This window comes from Trachinotus anak, unplaced genomic scaffold, assembly GCF_046630095.1.
Source record: "Trachinotus anak isolate AG129_WGS33_773 ecotype Australia unplaced genomic scaffold, CSIRO_AGI_Tana_v1 ptg000033l, whole genome shotgun sequence".
Lineage (NCBI taxonomy): Eukaryota > Metazoa > Chordata > Actinopteri > Carangiformes > Carangidae > Trachinotus > Trachinotus anak.
The window spans coordinates 4,640,835-4,664,644 of NW_027273884.1; the positions used below are offsets into that span (position 1 = coordinate 4,640,835).

Here is a 23,810-nt window from a genome sequence, read left to right on the forward strand (position 1 = left end):
CATGTTCCCTTATGTCTGGAGAATGTAACTTGCAGGCTGAGGCATCTCTGTCGACACATTTTACCTCTTTCAAAAAAAAAAACAAAAAAAAACTGGAGCACCGGGGATTGGGATATTGCACTTAGCCATATTGGGATTTCAAAATACCTAAAATACCTAAGCTATCTTCGAAAATGCACTAGTTCATACTTTTATATCATCTCGTGGCAAATATTGTCAAATCACCCAACAGCAAGTGGAAATGTTTTTCCACTTGCTGGAAAAACAGCAAGTTTTTTCATGAATTAAAATTGGCATTTAATAAATAATTATGACATCAAATGGATGGAAAAACTTGCCAAGAAATGCAATTCCTTGAATGGCCACTTGAGTTGACTTAGTAATGTTACTGCTGTATATATATATCATTTAGCCAGAGAAATGTGTTCCTTAACTCTGTCTGAGAGAAAAGTACAACTCCAATCTATGTTTTCCATACATGTATAGATCTAAGATATATCAACTATTAAGCATTGGGACATTATACAGGCATATTCATGCACAAACTTCCACCAAACCAAACCTTAATCCACTGTAAATTTGCATACATTGCAACCCAGAGATTAGGAGCGCACTGACACAACATGCTAGTGCTAGGAAAAGGTTATCAACACCAACTCATCTTTTATTGTGCTCCAACAAACAGGCAAATAAAACAAACAGATTTCAGTTAGCTCAGCAAACCTGCAGATGTGTGTAGAGCTACTGAATAAACTCAAACAAGGGATGGAAAGCTTTCAACTACTGACTCACCCTCTGTTGGGTATATAAGAGGTATAATGAGTCACTGGAGGCTGCTGATATTATCTTGTTCTCATATAAAAAACTGAAAACCCTCTGAAAACTCTGGATTTGACTGCTCTACACAACAGGCTGTGATGCAGGCTGGGCATGAGTGGACTGCTGCCTGATGTAAGTATTTGTTCCAGGGTCAAACTGCCCAATGAGAAACTTGGAGCTGGCCACTATTCAGCAGAAACTAAAGGCGAACACTCTGTGGTTCTAATTTTTCACTTCATAGTTCAGACAACACAACAGCTGCATTTGGGGCAGATGTTATTCTGTGCAACAAATAAAGTATTTATATAACAAACAAACTAATACAAAAAGAAAATGTAGTAAAGTGTTAATGACAAGATATAAATAGACTATGAATTGACTTCACACTATGGCTCCAAAACAGCCGTTGTTTGTAAGAGCTACTGTGTTTTTGGGAGTGCCTGAACAACTGCTGCAGGGCTGAGTGTTTGCCAGATGCAGGGCGGGTCTGTAACAACCAGTAGGCTGCAGCCTTCTGCTTGGACCAATAACCAGTATGATGGCATGCAATGAAAATCAAGCCAGCATGTTTGTCAATATTTCAAGCATTTTACTAAACTGAAGAGTGCAGATATGATGCATCTTTTTGAAAACATACAGCCAACATTGTATTTCCAACATAGAGCCAATTGCATGTGTGCTCCAACCTGCAGAAAGCGAAGTGTAGTGGAAGTGATAAGACGCAAACAATATTTCATTGTTACATTCACCCTCAGGAAGAGAGACATTTGTAATGTCACCACAAGTACAACGGCAGCTCGTAATGCAAACATGTTGACTTTAGAAGGGGAGATAGAAACCTGTCGTGTCTATCATTTTTTTTCAAGAGTATTTCGTACTCTCTTTAATTTTTTTTTTATTGGTATGGAGGTCACTTTCTCCCATGAAAAGAAAATGAAAATCAAAAATAATAAGATACTTTAGTAGATATTATATGAGTAGATTAAAGATATTAGTAAATTATTATATCAATTTTGATTTAGTAGATAAAATTTGACCTGTTATTTGGCATCAAAAAACAATAATAATAATAATAGTAGTAGATTAATAATAGTCGTAGTTATTAGGGGTGGAAAACTGGGGGTTGTGTTTTTTTTGTTTGTGTGTGTGTGTGTGTGTGTGTGTGAGCCCATAGATTGTTTGTGCATCAGGTTATTATGACCCATAATTACATTTGGTTGCTAGGTGACATCTAGTGGCCTAGGTAATTATGACAGGAGCAAAGGGAAAAGTGCGGTGATGCAGTAATTAGAGTGACAAAGTCCCTGTCAGAAGGAGGTTGAGGTGGATGGATGGATTTCTGGTATTCATGACCGTTTGACAAAGTTTTTATTTGTAGCTGTGATGGCAAAGATTGTCTAATGTTGAGAAAGATCATGTTTTTTTCCTCAACCTAACCTAAGCTGTTTTTGTGCCTAAAACTAAGCAAGCCGAGGTAGGTAGGCCTCTCTCGGTACAGTTACGTTTTTACCACTGTAACCATGACAACCAAGGGCTGGTATGCCTGGCATCGTAGGGACACTATTTCAGGAGACACTCTTATGGATCATATCAGAGGGTTCCAGAGGGTCCTCCGACCTGAACAATGATATGGTTGTTCAGATTGGTGGACTGGTTATCTTATTATTACTATCATTATCACTATTTAGTATTTTCCCTTGTTTTGTTCCGTTGTTTTCATTGCTTGCTGGTGGATGGGGCAGGGGGTGGCTCCCTATATATTAGCACACTTGATATATATTGACATATACTTTGCACATGTATATGCATATGTGTTGCCTCTTAAGATAATTTTGTGTTTCCTTATTTTTACAATAGATAATAGATCACCAAGTCAAAATGTTGACTTATAGTAATAATTTTGTTTCATTACTAGCATTTAATCTTCCTGGCAGGAATGGGTTTCCATATCTATAGTATCATCAAATTCTAAATAGGATTTGCAATGCAAAGTGTAAGACGATGTCTTCTCGGAAATGAATAATGAATAACTAACTGCCAAGTTTACTCTTGCCTTAGGCGCCTTTTTCTGTTTCATACAAAAATAAAAATGCAAAGTGGCAAAGAGAGCAGAATTTTGAGGAACAGAAGTTTAAGATACAACAAAATAGTGGTTCCCAAAGCTGTCTCCTGTTCTTAGTGTGTTGCAATAATGATGATTAACTCCAAATTTCCTCAAATTCCTTGAACAATAAGAACTTTCTTCACCAGGGAGAAAACATGAGTCAGCCCACACTGCTAATCCCAACTGGACTGAAACCACTCCTGCAGTCATGGAGGTGTGTTTCTGCAACAACTGCGCAGCTGCATGAAATGTGTGCTGGTGTGGACAGTATTTTTTCAGTTTCCTTTTTGTTCTATCAACGAATAAATGAATTCAGGGTCAATAGCATGTTTGTTTTTGAGGACTGAACAAAGGTCATGTTTACTTTAGTTACTCCAGCCTCTTTGCTGCTCCCTCACCTTGATTTTAATGGCTGAGTTTGAGGCCATACTGACACAAAGATGCAACAATGAAGTATTTATCCTGGAGTTAACACCCAGACTTTCTGACTGCCAGTCAGTAAGAAGCACACGGCCATTGCAGGTCAAAATGTATCCATCATGTAAATACTGACTGACAAGAGGGATGGACATCTATACAACAGACAGAAACAAATATGCACACGCAAGATACCATTATTCCACTTCTGCAACTTTCCTTTTAAGTGCCCCTTTAGTGAAAGGTTCTTATGGATGTACTCCGCTCTACAGAACAATGGCAAACAACTGCTGACATGTGAAAGAACTGAATGACATAGTCAAATAATGGACTAAACAAAACCAGATGCTTACACAGCCAAGAGAGCACAGGTCATACTGTGAGTACACAGGAATCAACGGCACCACAAGGACCAACAGTCACGACTGAGGATCTGAGAGCCAACGTTTAACTACTTGGCTTTTAGGAAAACAAATTACAACTTCGTCGATAATTACAAACATAAAATTCCTTCAGTCAATCTACCAATTGAGGCTTCTGTTTATCCTGATTCATCCAGGAATTTCTACAGTAGCAGTATCAGGCCCCACAATACTACGACACTATTACAAGAAACAAATGAAACAAAAGGAAAAATAGCTCTACCTTTTCCACGCAGTAGTAGCACATATTCATTAAACTGGTTAGAGGCTGGCACGGTTTCAGCAGCAGATGTATTTCTGGTTGTACTAGTTGCAGTTGTTGCTGTTATATAGCTGTTATTTTGAAATCCACGTATAATTATTCAACCCTGGCTTCGTCAGGGGACCTGTTTCAAATGAAGGCCGGTTTATCAAATGGCAGCGTGCACACAATTACATAGACATTCACATACAGATTCAGAGTTTGCATCTGCTTTTCCAAGAATCAGAGGTCTTTAGGGGACGTAAACAATGTGTGTCATGTTGCCATGGAGTCAGTTAGTTCGCTGTGGGCTACAATTTGAGACCCTTTTTTTTTTCGCATTTAGCATGTATTTACATTTTAGCAAATTGGCACCATTAAAAGTTTGCTGTTTCCTGTTTGTAATGCAGCCAAGGACAGACCAACTATCACACTAGATGAATTGAACTCGATGATTCTCAGGCAATTTCTGTAGTTAGAAGGAACGGCGCCTTTTTTTTCTCATTTCTAAGCAGATGTATGGACATTTATAATGACAATCTCTGGAGTACAGTGTCTGATAGTTGGGTGCTAAGTGTTTTAATGCACCTTATTTGTCTCAAATGAGCTAAGCTATGTGTCACAGCCACTGCTGCAGCTCCAACTGCTGATCATGCAGATAAGCGGCTAAATCAGCAGGCAAACTACAAAAATGAACTTCCTGTTGTTTTAAAAACACCGGCAACATTGACCTTTCACCGAACACATCACGTCACTCCCCCGATCAACACATTTCAACACAACTTCTTGAGCCCTGTCAACACTCTTTGGATTGAACTATTTTCTATTGTACTTCAGAAAACTGGTTTTTCAATTTTACCCAGCCAGTATTAACAAGACTAGATCAAAGCCTGCATGCCTGGACTGCAAACACTGTAAACAACTACTTTCATTGGAAAATAGATAAAGCCACCTGGAGGAGTTGCTAAACATAAATATGCTAATTAGCATATCCATGATGTCATCCCATTGTATTTACATTCTGCCTTCTGTCAGCCAGTGTCAGCCCTTTACTGTGTATGTGAGGAGGAGAGAAGCAAACAGATACAGTATTTCAACACAGCTGTTTTTATTTGGCTCTCTCACAGCGTACACTCTCTGTCCACCTCTCTGTCCACCTCTCTGTCCACCTCTCTGCCGCTCACTGAACAGAGTAGACACCAGAGAGATTTGCCCTTTGCTTCTGTACAGAAATATTGGTGACTCTCTTGAATTGGAAAGAAGCTCAGGTTTAGCCAAAATGTTACTAGATTTGTTACTAGGGGCTTTTTTGAAAAAAAAAAAAAAAAAAAAAAAGTAGCGAAAGGGCAATAAATGTTCTAAGCTGACAACACTGGCTGTAAACGTTCCCCTGCAATAGAAAATGTTCCGCCAATTCATTCTGAAAGAGTTACAGCCAGGGGGAACCACCAAACACTCAGCCAGCCGACCAATGGCGTAGCTTCAGCACAATCATTGCAGACATTCGGCAACAGACATTCACTGGCCCTGCAGTCCTGCAAAAAAACATTTGTATGGACTCACCAAACTATATGGACCACTGATCTCCTACATTTTCCAAAGTGACTTTACACCACAGACTAAAACCAGAAGGAAAGGGCTGTAATTTGTAGTGCTGCATTCAGCTGTGGGTACAAGCCAAGAGCAATTGCACTGACAAAACTACAAGCGAGAGAGCTTTGCTTGTCTCCAGCTGAAAAAAAGTGAACTACCATACTGAAACTGTGTTTTTGCTGCATTGGTCTATTGACTAGTATTACTATTCTTAGAGACTTTAGCTGAGGTCAGGACAAACCCCGGGTCTTCTTAGATTAGGAATTTAGTTGCTGACAGGTTTAAATTTATGTCTTAATGCCTCCCTCTCATTTAGCTGTAGACAGATCTTTCAATTGTAATCAAGCAAAAGGAAGAAGACATTCAAGAGAACATCATCTTATTTAACTGCACCTGTCAGTCATAATGGTGGGTGACAACGTGACAAGAAACATTCCTCAGACACATTTGGTTTATTAATCTGGAACAAAGGTTACAAAGGTTATTCCACAAATCTGGCCACTCCATAAGTGGGTGCGTGTCACAACAGATCATGTTTTACAAATCAGCATTATGCAGACATCACAGATTTTTGCAACAGTTACAACTACTACTACTACTACTACTAAACCTGTTTCAAGCTTCACAGAAAAAAAAAATCCCTCTCAACGGTTAAAACATATAACACCAAATTTCACAGCCCTGCTCCCTGGAGCGATATCCTTCAGTTGTGAGTGAATTCTTTGTTTTCTCTCCCAGCCCTCCCTAGAGCACGTCTTCTTTACCCCACCTTCATAGCCCTCCTTCTGCCAATCACTCTGCACTATCTTGTCCAGGTCAGCACCCAACACAGCAACAGTGCAGTTGCTCAGTACTTAGATATGATTTGTCTTATCAAATGTAAATGTTTGTATCTCTGGATGGCTGGTTGAACATGTGACATGAATTCCCCAGTTTCAAAGGAAAATGAGGTAAATCCTGTTTGAGGGCTCTAAAGGTTTGTCAGTGCTGTTGCCATAAACTATAACAGCAGTAAATCCATCACCAGTAGCATTCCTTATCATCTGATCTGCTGCAAAGTCAAAAGCTCTGCTGGCTCAGTGGATTCGTGCAGAGGGAGGACCCAGTGTGTGTCTGATCTGGCTTCGACTACCACACTAAAGTGATATCTTGCCTTGACGTCACTTGACGCCCACGACTTCCTTCATTCCTTCCATCACTGAATATTATCATATTTTTTTCCTTCCTTATAAAAACCACTTCCAAACAAAACTTTACAACTTCTCACAGAAAAAAAAAACAACAGCAGCCCTGCTCATCCTCCCTTTCCCGTGCTTTGTGTCGGACACAAATATGATCCTCACTGATACTTCTGCACACTGCAGTTGCATCTTCTTTGATGTGCTGCTACCTGTTAATGGTAATAACAGTAGTAACAGTTGCAACAACATAGCAGTTAGCTGTAAAGAGCTTGGTGTCATTTTTGAGGACCAGCTCAGTCTGAACAAGCATGTTAAACACAGTTGTCTGGTCTTGTTTTTCGCAGCTCAGGAGATTCTCCAGGATCAGGATTTTATTTTATCCAGTAGGAATTCTACAGACTGTCATACATGCTTTTACTTCCTCTCATTTGGACTACTGTAAGTCTGTAAGTCTCTATGGCTCATGTCTGAGCCAACAGAGTCTACATAAATTACAGCTCATCCAAAATGCAGAAGACTTCTCGCTAAAACCCAAAGAACAGAGCACATTATTCCCAAACGTGACTGGGCCTCCTGTGTTCGGGCCCTGACTCTTTGGAACAACCTCCTTGAATGGATTAGACTGGCGAGGTCTTTAGCCTCTTTTAAATCCCTCTGAAAGACACATTTTTATAGGTGTGCTTTCTCAGTGCTCGGGGTCTGAATCTACTTCTAACTTCTCAAATCTATTATCATATTAAGTGTTTCTCCTGCTTCTTATTTTATTGATTCATTTATTTCAGAATGTTCTCTCTCATTTTTACTCTGCCTCATTGTTGCATGTTTTCTCCTCCACAATGTTGTCAAACCTTTTAACTTTTTTTAATGTTTATTTTATCATTTATTTTTTTATTGTTTGACCACAATTTTATCTTGTTTTTGTAAATGTGTTTTGAAAGATGCTTTATAAATGAAGCTTATTATGATTATGATTATGATGATTATTATTATAGTTAAAGATTACAACAAAAACATGGTGTGCAGTAATCAACGTGCAGAAAGTGAAGCTTGTTTGAGCTACATGCCATATACCTGCAAGTAGAAAATGCATTGTGGTTGTTCAGTGTAATTCCTTATCAATCTAATATTTTCTTGGCAGTAAATACAAATACAAAACATCACTTGCTTCTCTTCCATTTTAGAGAACCTCCTAATTTCTGCAGCAGATTGTCAGGCTGGTGTAGTGTAGTGGCTTTCAGTGGAGTTCAAATACAGTAGTACATAGTACTATGGCTCAAATCATGAATAAGTAAGTCAGTTTAATCAAATGAACTGTGCATCACAGTTTCACATTGCATCAGACTAAGCTCTTCATTTATGAAACAATGACTTGACAAACTTTTTGGTTACAAATTGCTTTGAATCATTAATTTGGATGACAGAATTCAGCCACATGATAACAGGATATCATCATGTTACAGTACCACTGACAGTCAGTATACAACAACACTGAATTATTGCCTGCACAAGTGAGCACATGCAACAAGTGGTAATGGTGAATGCTTGTTCACCAGTTTCACAGCAGAACAAGAAGCGAAGAGTCATGAGTATGTGAAAAAGTATGTGAAGCCCTGAGAATGACCTGGTTTTCTGCATGAACTGCTCATGAAATGTGTTCTGATCTTTATCTAAGTCACAAGTATTAACAAACACAATGTGCTCAAGCTAATAACACACTGAGACTTGTGCCTTTGGAATCATCTTGGAGATTACCCTGAAACTCCATCCAGCTTTATGCAAACCGACTAAAGGTCCTCTGAGATCTCTTCTGCCAGGGTTCACATCAGCAGACACTTCTTCGAAATAGCCAACTCAAAATGTTTGAGTGTTTTTTATAAGTTAAAGTAGCTCTTTTGTTAGTTTGTTGTCACCAGCCGTGGGATTCACATTCCAATTTTCCCTCCTACACTGTGAATATTTGAATGATGTTTTCAATATAGACAAGAACACAATGAAGTTCATGTTATTAGTTACACTACATTGTGCTCGTCCATTATTGTAACTTAGATGAAGATCTGACCATATTTTATTAACAAATTTATTCATGAATGCCTATGATCCCAAAGGTTGTGCCTCGTTTCCAACACACAGAATATTTACAGTCATCTACAGCACGGTAGCCTAGTAGCTAAACTACTTAAATATCTGGATGTATCACTGTTTGTCTGAGATTGGCATCAATGCAGTGCTGCCTTCTGTCTCATCCATGTTTACATATGAATGCGCAGGTGTGGATAGGTGTGTATATATAGTAGACAGGTGTGTATATATAGAACTGAGCCACAGCCAGCCCCTAGCTTCTCAGTCCACATTATGCACACAAACATTTTCACTTTCAAAGTCAGTCTGAGCCTTCAAATCCGACAACGCCTGTCTGGAGGATTCGGCTGTCGCCACTCTGATGTGTGTAGACCGGGTGAATCTGGTGAACTGTTCCTGGAAGCTCCGTCAGATCTATCTTGAATGATACTGTGATAAGAAGTTTTGATCTAGTGAATTTTATCTCCATTAGCATCACGTCATGAAGCCCTCCTTGTCACACAGCTGATAAGTAGCTGGTTCAGGACACTTGAGACATTTTCACGCTTCTCTGTGCTGCTACGTACCCACGTTAAAATAGCATCATTTCATCAAACTGACAATCAGACAGTTAGAACTGATTCTGCATGTGAGAGAAGTTCCAGCTGTGGTAGGGTTAGGGTGCGGAAAATTGTGGTGCTAAAAATTCAGTTGTCAGTCTACTGTGACTGAGGGAATTCAACTGATGGCAGAATTACTGAATTCAACTGCTGATTCTGGCAGAGGAACCATATCTGAAGTGGATCAGTCATGTCAGCCTCAATCCATTTAATAAGGTCAGTATCAGCACCAATCCTGACCAAATCCTCAAGCCCTCTTTAAAATAAACTTTTATAAACCTATTCAGTGGTTTTCATAACCTTATTCAATTTAGGTGAATATGTCTGCAAATTCGGGCTGTACGATATGGACAAAATTCCATACCTCCATATTTATAGTGATATGATATATGATATGACAATTGTAATTTTAAGTGTAGCAACAGTGAAAATTAAGCATTAAGCATAATGAGACCAAATGGATGTAGAATGCAGTTATTTCAAAAAATATCTTATTGATCAGAGCCGCAATAATAATAATTTCCAAATAACATAGGGTGATCAATGCCCACTGTCTTCACCTCACTCCAGGCAGTGTTGGAAGGGGTTAAAATAAAATATATTCCAATCCACATATACATATTATAAATACTTTAGATTACGTCCACATTGTCTTGCTTTTTATGCAACAGTATGAATATCGTTGACAAAAGATGCAACTACTGTCTTTTACACAGCGCTGCATTATGGGTTGTTTGTAGCCTTAATGTTGCTAAGTGTTTTCAAGTCCGTCCGTACTGATGCTTTCAGAGTTAATCAGCCTTAAGTGTTTGGTTAGTCCAGTTTAACCTGCAGGAGCTTCTGAAGGCTGGTGTAACATGTTTTGCTGCCACAGAGGAAATAAATCAATTACGAGTGAAACGAGGTCACTGCATCTCCTGATGTCTTTACAGCAGAAATAAACCAGAGGGAAATCTGACAAACATCCAAGAATTACTGTCAGAGAAAATAATTACGCAAGAGGAATGACAGTGACAGAGGAACTTACTCATTACAGTGACTCAGTCAGTTGACTAATGGCCACTGGGAAACTGAGCTGTCTAAAATATTGGTATGCAGGCAAACACTGTTACTTTGTCAGACAGCTGTGTGAGGATGAGAAATTTTGCAGCTCAAGTACATTCTACTAGAAGTAAGTACAGCGCAATCACAAAAATGTGAAAGATTCCGTCAGGACATAGCACTCACTTCTGTATGTATTCTGTTTCTCTCTTACTCTGCTCATTGTGCTGGCTTTACCTGTACATGCAGGGCAGCCATGACAAGGGGCGAGTTGAGTGCGAGAAATTAGATTTCATCCATATTGTTACCTTTTTCACAATTTTAATATTCCACATGTTCGTATCTAGAAAAGGACATGATAATAATATACCATTCAGCTCTACGTAACCTGTATATTTTTTTTGTTTTTCTTCATTTTCTTTCCTTGTAAAGCACTTTGTAATCTCTGGTTTTGATAAGTAATATAAAAATAAACAAATTAAACAGGATTTTTGAAACTCCATAGACTGGCTGTAAGTTTGACTGCAAACTTTAAACCACCTGTCTGTATGGGAGTGTGTGTTTGTGTCCAGCTCGGCCTCTGACTTTACGTTTCTTTTTATGTTATCTCCACCCAGCGTCTCTCCTTTTTCCTCTCATCTCAGTACATTTATGAAACTAATTATCAAAGTCCTGTGATAAGCACCATTTTTTTCACTCAAACATTTCCAAGTTGTGCAAAAGCATCTTTACCGTAGTCTGCAATATGCACCACCTCTTTGAGTCAAATTATCCACTCGCATGGCTTCTCATGTCATTGCTACGCAGATGACATCCAACTATATCTGTTGTTCCCTGCCAGACGCCCCCCCTCAGCTTGTCTGTCTGACATGTCAACTGAATGAAGAAACACCACCTTAAACTACCCCTCTCTAAGACTGAGCTCCCAGTCATCCTGGCCAATCAGTCTCTCATCACAAAATCGTCTTCATCTCTTACCCCAACCAAGGTCGCAAGAATCCTGGGTGCTCAGTTTGATGACCAGCTATCCTTCTCTCATCATGTGGCATCCATTGTCATGCTGCTTTTCACTATACACCATGATCAGGTCTTACCTGACTCAGCATGCCACCAAGCTCATGATACAGGCCATGGATGTCTTTCGTCTTGACTACTGCAGTGCCCGTCTGGAGGGACATCCTTCATACACAGTGAAACCCTTACAGATGGTCCAGAATGGAGCAGCCTAAAAGGGTCCTCCATTGCTTATTGACCTCCACTGACTATCCATGGCTGCCTGAATCAAATTCATGTCACTAATGCTTCCTTACAGAGTGACTTCTGCATCTGGCCCCTCTACTTGAACTCAATCATACGAGCATATGCTTCTTCTCCAAGGAATGTCACTGTCATCATTGTCATCCCTGCACGCAAGGCAGTCACATTCCAGACTGTTCTCGTTTGTTGCTCCCCAATGGTGGAACAAGGTACTCAATGTTATCAGAGCACAGGTGTCCCTGGATCTTTCGGTCAACCTCTAATACCACCATTATGAAATGAGGATATGAATACTGGCTATGAGGATGTGAATACTGGCATACAATCATACCTTACGGGAAGTAAGGTCAGGGGGCTAAACATCAGCTCAGTGAACGCTGTCAATCCTGTGCAGGTTTTTTCAGTGTCATCAGTGTAAAGAGAACTTTCCTGAATATTTTACAATATCAGCCTCATATGACATGAGACCTACACGTCTGAACAGCATAACATGCACCAAAATCATCGTAACAGAGATGAATTAAGCTTGGCAAAAATAAATAAATAAATAAACATTCAATCACCAAATAAGCTTCAACAACTTATAACCTATTGTCATGACCCTGTGTCATAATCATAATTCATCTTTAATCAAGATGATTATGGTTGATTTAACAAATAATTGCCTGGTATTAGTGATTGCATTAAGAGTGATTTACTTGTTAATTCCTGCATTGCTATGGCACAATGTGTGGTGTGCACAGAAATGTTGACTTGTTCATTTCAGTTTTCTACCTCCACACCCTCACCTTAGGGATTGACTAGAAATTGTAAGGGCAGGAATGCACAGCCTCTATTGAAGGGTGTGACAGGCTTATCTAGTCTGCTAGATTAGACTGTTTTGGATCAACATACGAGCTTTCACCAAGTAGAATCACTTCAGTTCACGGAATTTAGTGAAATGGATAGCTTTTTTCTTTTCTTTATAGACATTACACACCTTTTTAATGTTGCTGCAGTTCCTAAGAGAGGCCCAAGCATGTATCCTCACACCCTGGCACTCAAACAAGTAGTCAAACACAAACACTCAACCTTCTCAGATCCTTCAGTTTTATCAGTAAGTTTGAACAGGCTGCAGGCTGGTCAGATTCCAGCAAATCACAAGCCTGTAAATGGAAAACGGCTATGGCAAAATTCACCTTCGTCATCTGACACCTCACATCTGACAAGACAGAACAAACATGCCTCAACCTACAGTGATCTAATCCCCTTACAAAACAGTCTTTTCACTGATAAGATATTTAGTGTTGTATCTGTTTCTGTACCACAGGTATAGAATATAGGGCACATGGCTGAACGCTCTATGTGCTTGAAGATTTCTTAAGAGAATCACTTACATGCTGTTATGGAAAATACACTGTGTTGTTCAGAGTGCAGTTAAGCAAAGTGAGGCACTGGTTAAAAACTTGGAATGAAGTCTGTCACTTACAAAACAGCACACGAGTAGTTGCCTCAATACAGAAATATTATTGAAAAGGTCATTAGAGTGGGCTGTCCTCCAATATGGCCCAGGACGACCACATTTGCGTTAACACTGCTAAAAGAATGTGGCCACATGTGTCATCGGACCTCAAATGCGTCCTCAATGTGTCTTGGGTGTGTTCACACCTGAACTTAGAGCTGTCCACTTGTGATCGGATCACTGGGCCTGAGGAGTGTAAACAACCACACTAATGTGTGCGAGGTGCAGACCTGCCCTGAACTATATTGTTTTCCTCCTCAGCAGCAGCTCTTTTATGTGTTTTGATACTTTTTGAGTGATGAAGGAGTTAAATTCTTTCAGTACAAATTCCAAAATGACAAAACAACACCCGAAATTATCAGTGTCAAGTAAATTAAATACGTCAAACTACTCAAGTACTCAATTAAAGTACCGCTGAAATCATGTTTTATCACCACAGGTTAATTCCTTCTCATTCATTTGCAAGTTTGCCTACAATGATCTAAAACAATCAAAGGTACAGTGCAGAAAAGATAACTGACAGCAGACACATTTATATCATCTCAATACACACTGATTACACACACTGGTGTCATATCGCTGACAACTATACTACTCCGGTAGACAGGGCTTTTTGATCCTCAGTATGCTTGTGATTTTTTGTGCCTTTTTTGTGCCTTTTTTAAGAATAAGCTTGATCAGATCTTCTCCGTTCTCTTGTTTACTATATGAGCTGCATGTCATGAGCTGAATCTATCTGATAAACGGAGTCTGTGAAATTTGTAACTAACAATTATTTTTCATGCTCAACTATTCTGCAGATTATTTTCTTCATGAACTAGTAAATCATTTGTTCTATAAAACATTCAAAATTCAAAACTATTTCCATTTACTACAAAGCAACCACTGTGGAGAAGCTGCACCTGAGAATGTTCCACACGACTGAAATATGACAAACAATTAAATGATTACCGTAAAAGTTTTCTGTCAATCAGCTAATCTATTAATCAAACTAATTGTTTCAGCTTTGGTAGGAATATTTGATTGAAATGTTTGCTGCACACAAGGTGAACATTTTATCATCAGTGCTGAACTGTACAAATGCACATCAGGAGGTCAGAGACTAAAGAGGGTCGATTACGTTGCTGCAAATGTGTTGGATGTGCAAGCAGGAAGCTGAGCCATGACGACTTTATAAAATGAAACGTGTCAGCTCGTTTTGGAGTTTCTCCGCTGCTAGCAGCCTCAGATGCCACAGAAAGTGAACAAATACAGGGTTATTAAAAGAGTCATCATATTGAACTTGACAGTTTCAAATGTAATGAAACGTGCTGGCCTACAGTTTGTCTTTGTTTGGGAAGCAAAGGCTGTTTATCGCAGCAGGTTTGAAACAGATGTGTGAACAGAGGTCATTATTTTGCACCACTGTGCACACACAACACCAAGCAACAATATTACACCTGATCAAACTGAGTGGAAGAGACATGATCATTTCTATAACATTGTGCAGCCCATCATCATATGACTCAAACTGTTCTGTTTTCCCTTCTTAATAAACGAGTCCTATTCATCTGTCACCTGTGCGTGCTGTGCCACTCTGTCATGTTTATTCAGATCCAGGCCTTAGACAAAAACAGTGACTTGATCGAGCCACGTATAATTGGACTGAACCGGGAAATGTGTCGTACCTGCACGGCAGGTTTTTCACTGCGGCATTGGATGTTATGCAATACCTGCCAAGTCCTTAACCAGCACAACAGCATCTGCCAGGCTAGGTTAGCCTGACAACATGCCACAATAACACCAGTGACAGAGGCAAAACTTCTCAAACCATCATCAAATTGGTTAGGACGAGGAATGATGTGGCCCCGAGCACATATCTGAAGAACCGGAAATATCTGGAATAAATAAAGCCCTAGAAATTTCTCTGTCATTATCATGACCACTCGAGGTTAACCAGTTTCTTTTTGGATCTTTAATTTCTCCAGGGAAGAGTGACTCAGCATGGGTATTTACTGCTTCACAGTGACACAGTCCCCATCAGGGAGCTACCCGATGCAAGCACAGCACAGCTGGCCAATAAGCAAGATACTGTCAATAGGGTGAGGGTCAAGTGCCTTGCTCAAGGGCATCTAATCAGAACGGGGTCAGTTTGCATTTCATTTTCACTTTCCACAAATTCCCACAGAGTGAGGGGCTTGTTTGAAAAATTCAATATTTCAACTATGTAGGTCACAGGTGGACATACAACAACCTGCACTGTGTTTAGCAATCTCTGCATTTTTCACATTTGACACCGGCCACAGTGATACATGATTACAGCAGCTCAGCCACAGCTCAATGTCACAGGGGTAAGATTTCAAAAAGTGCCTGGGGGGGCAAACAGTCACTATATTGGATGATTCTGTTCACCTCTGTGTTTCCCTCACTTCTGTCAGCTTGTGAAATATGGTGCAGTAAGGGAAAGGTGGGGTCAAGGCCAAATGTGTGGGTTTTCATTAGTTTTCTCAATGAATTCATTTGCACAGTGTAGGAGAAAGAAGTTTAAAACAATTATACTGACTATGATTAACAATAAAGGTATTTTCTGCTTCTTAAGACCAGTATTTTAACACATGGGGGGTTGTGGCCCTTATCTGTTTGTTTATTTAAATTTATGGCAGTGATGTAACAAAAAATAATACGGTAGATGATCATATAGCCCAGCATGAGTCTGGAAGCTATTTAAAGGTCAAAACACAACTCAGATTCTCCAAAAGTAAAAAGAAAGTGAAATGAAAGAACTTGTTTTTGTCTTACAGATGGCTGGTGAAGCTGTCCAGTTCATCAGTCTCAGGGAAGAACACCTCTCCTCCCTCCGCTTTGCGCTTGGATTTCTTCCGTTTCAGCTTGAACGACAAAAGCCGCCTTCCCTTCTTTTCTTTCGGGGAAATAGGTAAAACATCACCGGGCAATGTGGCACTGTCTCCCGGGCTGTAAGGACCAGGGCTCGCCGGTAACGTCCCCGACTTGTCTGCGGGGCTGGTTGCAGGTCCATCTTTGAGGGACCCGGACCGGTTCAGCTCCTTGTTCCCCTTATCAGGTGATTTAATCTTAAACAGGCTCTTGACTTTCAGCGTGCTGGATTTACTCATGGTGTTTGAAAAGGACAGTCTTGTTCAGGAAGTTCGAGCAGAAAGAAAACATGAGCAGAGGAGTCCCACTTGTAGCTGCTGGGGGAAGGACCTCACCTGTCGCCGCAGGGACCCGGACTCGCCTGCGCTGATGCGCTCCAACAGGTCAGAACGATGCAGCTGTGTGAAGGTGGCCACAAGAAATAAGTACTTCCGATAGTAACCTTCAAAATAAAATCCATCAACTTACACTCTCGTTTTAATCAAATTGTCCACATTCACAAGTGACCACACAACAAGGTGTGTGGTCTGACATCAAGTCATGACTTCAAGTCTTCCAGGATCCCAATCATAATTTGGATTTTATTTAGTCAATTCTTTGTTCACTTATATTTCCTTAAAATAAAATTCTGGTGGAGATGTAAAGAGTTCTGTCTTTCTTCCTTTCTTTCTTATTTCTTTCTTTCTTTTGTTTTTTAATCATGTGTTGTGTCATGATGTATAGTGTAAAATGTGGAACCAGAACATGTTTGACATTTTAGCATTAAAACATCTGCTGATCAAGTTTCTGACAATTGACTAAACTAACCAATTAATCAATTGTTTCAGCTGTATGATGATGTCAGCTGCCCTCAGGTTGCTTAAAAAAAAGGTCATGGCCTCAGTGTCCTCAAAGGCAGTGAAGAACCTATTACCAGTTATACTATTCAATTTTTACGTATTTCAATTCAATTCAATTCAATTTTATTTGTATAGCGCCAAATCATAATATACATTATCTCAAGGCACTTTACAGGGTAAGGTCAAGACCTTACTTTGTTACAGAGAAAAACCCAACAGTTCCCACAACGAGCAAGCGCTTGGCGACAGGGGGGAGGAAAAACTCCCTTTTAACAGGAAGAAACCTCCAACAGAACCGGGCTCAGGGTGGGCGGCCGTCTGCCTCGACTGGTTGGGTTTAGGAGAAGATAGAAAGAGGGGGAGGGGAAGAGAGAGAGAGAGAGAGAGAGAGACCAGGAACAGCTGTGTCGGTAATGGCGTTATTAATAATAAAGACAGGTAATAGTAATAGTAAAGATGAGTAGTGGTGGATCTGGATCCTGCTGCTCCCGAGGCAGAGATACCTGCAGAATGAGGACAGAGAGAGGGAGAGAGAGGAGAAGCACAAAACTACGGGAGAGAAAAAAAAACAAAGTTAATGGCATGAAGTCATTGAGAGAGAGCGGGGGAGAGAGACAGAAATAGGGAGAGAGCGCCCAGTGAATCATGGGAATCCCCCAGCAGTTTAGCTCTATAGCAGCATAACTAAGGGATGGGTCAGGACATACCCGAGCCAGCCCTAACTATAAGCTTTACTAAACAAGACAGTTTTAAGCCTGATCTTAAAGGTAGAGAGGGGGTCTGCCTCCCGAACCCACACTGGGAGCTGGTTCCACAGGAGAGGAGCCTGATAGCTGAAGGCTCTGCCCCCCATTCTACTCTTACTAACTCTGGGAACAACAAGTAGACCTGCATTTAGAGAGCGAAGTGTCCTATTGGGAAAATAGGGAACTATAAGCTCTCCAAGGTACGATGGTGCCTGACCATTAATGGCTTTGTAGGTGAGGAGGAGGATTTTAAATTCGATTCTGGATTTTACAGGGAGCCAATGCAGAGAGGCTAACACAGGAGAGACGTGATCTCGTTTCCTCGTTCCTGTATTTATGCTATACAATTATTCAATTAGAAAAATCCACCAATATTTGTGACTTCTTTAACATGGAAAGTATTAACACATGGCAACAATACTATTATATGCAGGTAAATTAATTAATTAAGATTAAGAGGTTCTTCTTTTGAGGGAACAGAGTGTGAACATAATCAGGTTCAAATGTATAAATGTCAAAACAGAAAGAAACAGTCATGGCTAGATTGACTCACAAGGGGCCACAAATGCATATGGGTCTCCACTGTCACTAATAGTGGTGATGGAAACAGGTTAACACTAACTTTAACAGTGTAACCACAGTGGTTCCATATGCAAAACTAAAAAGCTTTTATTTTGAAAGCAAACATTTTACTTTTGGATTCTTGCTTGATACAGCCCCCAATCTCTCAACCTTTCCAATTAAGTCTCACCTTCTTGCACAGGAAGTGTGTTTGTCTCTAGATTTAAGATATAAAAGTTTCCCCACATGACATTCAAAGATCAGTTGTGTTGAAAATTATGACTTAATTAAGGTGCCATTCTTAATTTCAACTGCTGTGAAAAATAAAGTTCCTTCCCCACATCATAAGCTTCAATGCGATTGAAAAATAATTCTACTTTTTAATTAGATTAATGTTTTTCTCTCCTACAAAAGACTTTTAAAATGCAAATGTACTTACAAATGCAACTAATTACTGTGGTGCAGATTTTAAATGGATCCTATTAAAGCTTTAAGTGAGGCACCGGAAGGTGGTTGATTCCTGAAATAAAAGCTCAGCTGAGATGGATTTACCCTTTACTATATCCCAGTAAAAGATGGTTTGAAAATAATATATCAAACCTAGTAGTCTGTCTGTATAAATTTGAAAAGTTTTCCCACATGTCTCATCCTACATGTCCACTGAAAGAACAGCTCTATCTGCTGGCTCTAATGGGGAAAAGCAACAACAGTCTGGATTATGGAATAGGCTGCAGTCTGGGTCTGGGTTTACTGATTTATTTATACTTATTTTTCAGCTTGTTTTCTATGATGTAAATGTAATGAATGCAGAACCCAACTTAGGACTGAGGGCATGAGAAAATAAAGCATGAGAAAATAAAGCAGTTTCGGTGTGTGGGATGTTGAAGAGATCTGTGAGTGAGTTCAAAGACAGAAAACAAATGTGAGGGAGGGAAGCAATCTTTCATCTGCTATATTTCAAAAATCACTTTTATCTTATCTAGTATATTTCAAATCTATTAAGACATTTCTTAATCTCTAAGACTAATTATTTTCAGATAGTCAAAAGTTCATATGAAACAGTTGATTACAAAAACGAAATTTTTGATGACACATAATGTTAAGGGCAGGTTGCTTTTGAGATTGGGAATAATAGGGGTAAGCAAAAGAAACTGGGGGGTTTCTGTAAGCAGAATGATACAAATTGTTTTTTGTGAGTGGAACCATCAGATAAGAGGAGATCTGTGTACAGAGGTGGCAGAAACAGATGAGTTTGAGATCAAAAGCAGGAAGCACAGTGTAGCACTGTACTCAGGCAGTAGCAGAGGTGGTTTTGGCTTTGATATTTTTTTTTCTATCGATGACTTAAAGCCCCTACACTGAGCTCTTTCTTCATATGCAGCTAGTAGAGTGGTGAAGCTCTGGTACCTGGGAGGAATATTATTCTCTTTTGATTTGGCAACATCAAAACCAGAGGATAAAGACATTAACTGAGTGAAAGCCATCATTCCCTGAGGTATGTAAGAAGAAAAAAAAAAAAGGATTAATAAGTGCTAAACTTTCCAAAGAATGTGCTGGATTTTTTTTTTAGTTTGGTAATTGCACAATATATTGAATATTCAAAATATTTCTTTGACATAGTGAATGTGATAAATGCCAAAGCTTGAATTGTACTAATTAATTCAAAAGTTTTAAAATGACCGATCAGTTTTAAAAGTTTAAATGAAAGTTTCACAGATAAAATCACGTAGAACAGTTTTACAGAACTGCCTACAGCACCAGCTATCAAAATATGTTTCTGTAGAGAAGTCTCTCCTCTTTCCCATTCTGTAATCTTCTCAAACAGATCAATGCAAAACCTAATGTTTCTTTTAAAGTTACTATACCACCCTATGTATCATCTGACCCTAGTGATTTGTGAGAAGTGAAAGTGCTGAAACAAGAAATACCATCCCATTATCAGTTTACGTCAGGCTTTTGAAGAAGTAACTTTCTCATGCTATCATTTGAATAAGTAAGATATCGTGTGTTAGGTACTGCGCTTGATGAGTTTTCATCAATTAAAACAGAGAAATCAGCAGTAGGGGCTAGTGTTCTCATGTCACACATAGGAACTCATTTATTATTTTCCGATTTCTTTTCATATTACCATTCGGGCTGTTGGAATTTCGTGACCTTGTTAGAAGCCGGTGACCTAGCTGGAGTCACACAGACTCGGTGATGCATCTCACATCCATGCTGATAAGGATCTCATCACAGCACAGAGTGCAGCCACCAGCAGCCGACCCTGGCGTGCAGTCTCTTCATGACTAAATGAGGCAGAAAATGGGTCATTCACAAACAGAGGAAGAGCTGAGCTGCAACACTGGCTTTTACTCTGCGACCAGAACAACGGCTGGTTTACCCAGTCCATGCAGGGCGCAGGCTTTGCACAATCCTATCAAAATCATTGTTTCATTTTCTTTGCAATTGCGTAATGTTAGGAAACTTCATTAAGGGAATAAAGCGTACCCACTGCGTTATTGTTTCATCGGAAATGTATGGTAGCGCTTTCCATCGGAGGGTTTCGTGACGGTTAACAAGTTAACAAGACTCATTACTGAACTGTTAAAGCCTTTTTCAGTTTATAAGTATTCAGAGCTTTTACTGAAGTAAAAATTGAAAAACTATCGCCTCAAATTGCACCGTTTCAGGTAAAATTCCTGCATTTAAATTGTAATTAAGTATATGTTATAAGTACTACTACTACTACTACTACTACTACTCTATACTTCTACTCCACCACATTTCCAAGGCTAATAATGTACATTTCAATCCACTACATTCATTTGACTGCTTTAGTTACTTTGTAGATTCAAATTATTAATACGATATACAATCAATTAATAAATGATGATGTCGATAAATAAATGTTCATAAAGTAGTTACAATTAGCCCTGGCTTTACCAGCTGCAACATTAAAGCAACAAGAACTAAAATGAATTAATATTTTTAAGTTCCACTGATATATAAAGTACAGAGTAGTAAACCACTCTGTTCTTTTACTTTTGCTGCTTTCAGTGTATTTTGATATCGGTGGTGTAGTTAAAGTAAAGTACATATAGAGGGCAAAATGTATTTATACCATCAAAAGTAAAAGTGATCATTATTCAGTGAAACTCCTTTCATTAGATCACATTTTTAGAAATGTATTAGATATTATTATAGTGTGTCAGTGTGTAGCTAATTGTTAGTATGTTATCGTACAGCACTGGGTTGTTTTAGTAAAGCACTGCATCATATTCTAGATGTTTTGCAGTAATATCCTTATGTATAAATTAAGTAGTGGCTGTGGCAGTTAAATAAATTATTTCATATAATTTCTGTTTGGTGCTAATGGTCACCTTTTCTTCTCCAGACTAAAAACATGACTTCAGACTATGATTATAATGCAACAATAAGTGATGATGAGGGAGAACTCTGCAACCTCGACCCTGACCCCATGGAAGTCATCACCCAAACTTACATTCACTCCATCATCTGTGCCTTCGGCCTGATTGGAAACACCCTTGTAATCATCACCTACCTATTCTACAAGAGAACCAAGACGATGACGGATGTCTATCTCTTCAATGTGGCTGTTGCAGACCTGATCTTTGTGGTGGCCCTGCCATTTATCATATACAATGAGCAGCACAATTGGTTAATGGGTCCTGTGGTTTGCAAGATGCTAAGGTCATCCTACAGTATCAACCTCTACAGTGGCATGCTCCTGCTTGCGTGCATAAGCTGTGACCGTTACATTGCTATAGTTCAGGCTAGAAGATCCTTTGGGGCTCGCTCACGCGCTCTGATCTACAGCCGCCTCATTTGCTCTGCTGTTTGGGTGTTTGCAGTGGCTTTAACACTGCCCACACTCATCTACACTGAGCGCTTTGAAGAGGAGAGCCTGGGCACTGAGACTTTCCCTGTGATGTGTCAGCTGTCTTTCAACAAGAATGAAACAGCAAAACTAGTGAAGGTGCTGGTTCCCAGCCTTCAAATGGCCATTGGTTTCCTTTTGCCTCTGTTGGTGATGGTGTTCTGCTACTCCAGCATCATGTGCACCTTGCTGAGAACACAGAGCAGCCAGAGGCACAAGGCTGTTCGTGTTGTTTTGGCAGTTGTTGTGGTTTTTATTGTGTGTCACCTTCCCTACAATGTAGCTCTGCTGACACACACCCTCGCTCTATTTAAGGAGAGAAGTTGTGAGGCAGAAAAGATTAAACTGCAAATTCTGGCCATTTCCAGGGGCCTAGCTTACCTCCACTGCTGTCTAAATCCAATCCTCTATGCCTTCGTTGGGGTGAAGTTCAGGAGCCACTTCCAACAAATAGTGATGGACCTATGGTGCTTTAGCAAAAAGTACATCTACTCTGCTCGCTCCTCACGTGGGACATCTGATATTTGCATCTCAGGCTTCAAGCCATCAGATGGTTCTAACATCTCATCCTTCAGTGCATGACGGCAGCCCTCCAAAAGAGATAATTAGCAGTGCTAATGCTGCAGGAGCTCCCATCTTGCCAAGCTGTCACTTTGCTGTATCTGTGCATACTATAAGTAGAGATAAAAGCATCTGTACAAAATATGCTTAAACAAATGTAACATGTACTGTATTTGAAATTGAATGCATCTTGAGCAAACATTAGCAAGTTACCTACAATATAATATAATAACATTTAGTTTGGTCCCATATGTTGAACAGATTAAAGATGCAAGCAAATCCAAATGATAAAATCTGTGTTTCTGCTGATGACTATTGCCTGTAATTATTTTCTTTGTGTCTGGCAACTGGCACACTTTTATTTGATACAGTTCAGAAATAAGTAATTGATGTTTAATTTATTGATCCATAGAAAATTAAATCTATTTTTGAATTTAAACAAATTGTCCTGCACAAATACCCAACTACAGGTGTTCATGATGTATTATCCTCAATCAAAGCTGGTATTATTGATTTTGAAATTATATCTTAAATAATATTACTGTGACTGCTGTATAATTGCAACACATTTGGTTATTTTCCTCTTGTATGCATGTTACTATAATGACAGCATCTTGTTCTCTAGTATTCCTATACGTGTTGACTGAGCCAGTTCCTTTTTTTAAAAAAAAAAAAAAAAAGGTAAAAAGCCTCATATTTTTAATCTTGCCATACTGTCACTTTAATTTCTATGAATTCTCCACAACCACATCAACCACATATCCCATTGTGTAATGCGTTTATAAACGTTTTGATATTTTGTATTTTATAAATCTGATTATATACTTCTTGTACTGTCTGAATAAACAGTGTGTCTGAGATTTATTTTCTTTAACCAGATTAATCAGAAAATTAATTAAGGTAGAAATTTTGTGAGAATCAGATGTTAGGAAATTTGAGTCCTCTGTCTGAAAAAGTAATGCAGGTAGTATTTAATTGTACAGTACTGATATAATCTCTCAATTATTTAATAAATAATGTAATATTGTATAATAATGTTGTAAAATAGATTCTGAGCCTTTTAATAGTACATAAAACATTTGTATTTATGTAACG

General features: G+C 39.2%; 2 protein-coding genes across 3 annotated transcripts in view; one reads left to right on the forward strand and one right to left on the reverse strand.

The window, feature by feature from the left end:
• crybg1a (crystallin beta-gamma domain containing 1a) overlaps positions 1-16,500 on the reverse strand; it is a 45,747-nt gene extending 29,247 nt beyond the window's left edge. Inside the window, exon 1 of the mRNA XM_071471120.1 lies at positions 16,033-16,500. Coding sequence (XP_071327221.1) covers positions 16,033-16,367 — 335 coding nt within the window. The 5' untranslated portion in view covers positions 16,368-16,500. The remainder of the gene's footprint in view (positions 1-16,032) is intronic.
• Positions 16,501-19,569: 3,069 nt separating this feature from the next.
• Positions 19,570-23,673, forward strand: ccr6b (chemokine (C-C motif) receptor 6b). Of its 2 annotated transcripts, XM_071471435.1 has the most exons (3): positions 19,570-19,769; positions 20,437-20,946; positions 21,651-23,673. In XM_071471435.1, the coding sequence occupies exon 3, from the start codon at positions 21,660-21,662 to the stop codon at positions 22,734-22,736; it is 1,077 nt and encodes a 358-aa protein (XP_071327536.1). In that variant the 5' UTR covers positions 19,570-19,769; positions 20,437-20,946; positions 21,651-21,659; the 3' UTR covers positions 22,737-23,673. The 2 variants fall into 2 exon arrangements, with proteins under 2 accessions (XP_071327536.1, XP_071327535.1); XM_071471434.1 differs by lacking the exon at positions 20,437-20,946 and having other exon boundaries at positions 21,651-23,672.
• The last annotated feature ends 137 nt before the right edge of the window (positions 23,674-23,810 follow it).

What these genes read in the sequence shown, in the direction of transcription:
- ccr6b (XM_071471435.1), top strand. Translation starts at nt 21,660, where the DNA reads ATGACTTCAGACTATGATTATAATGCAACAATAAGTGATGATGAGGGA.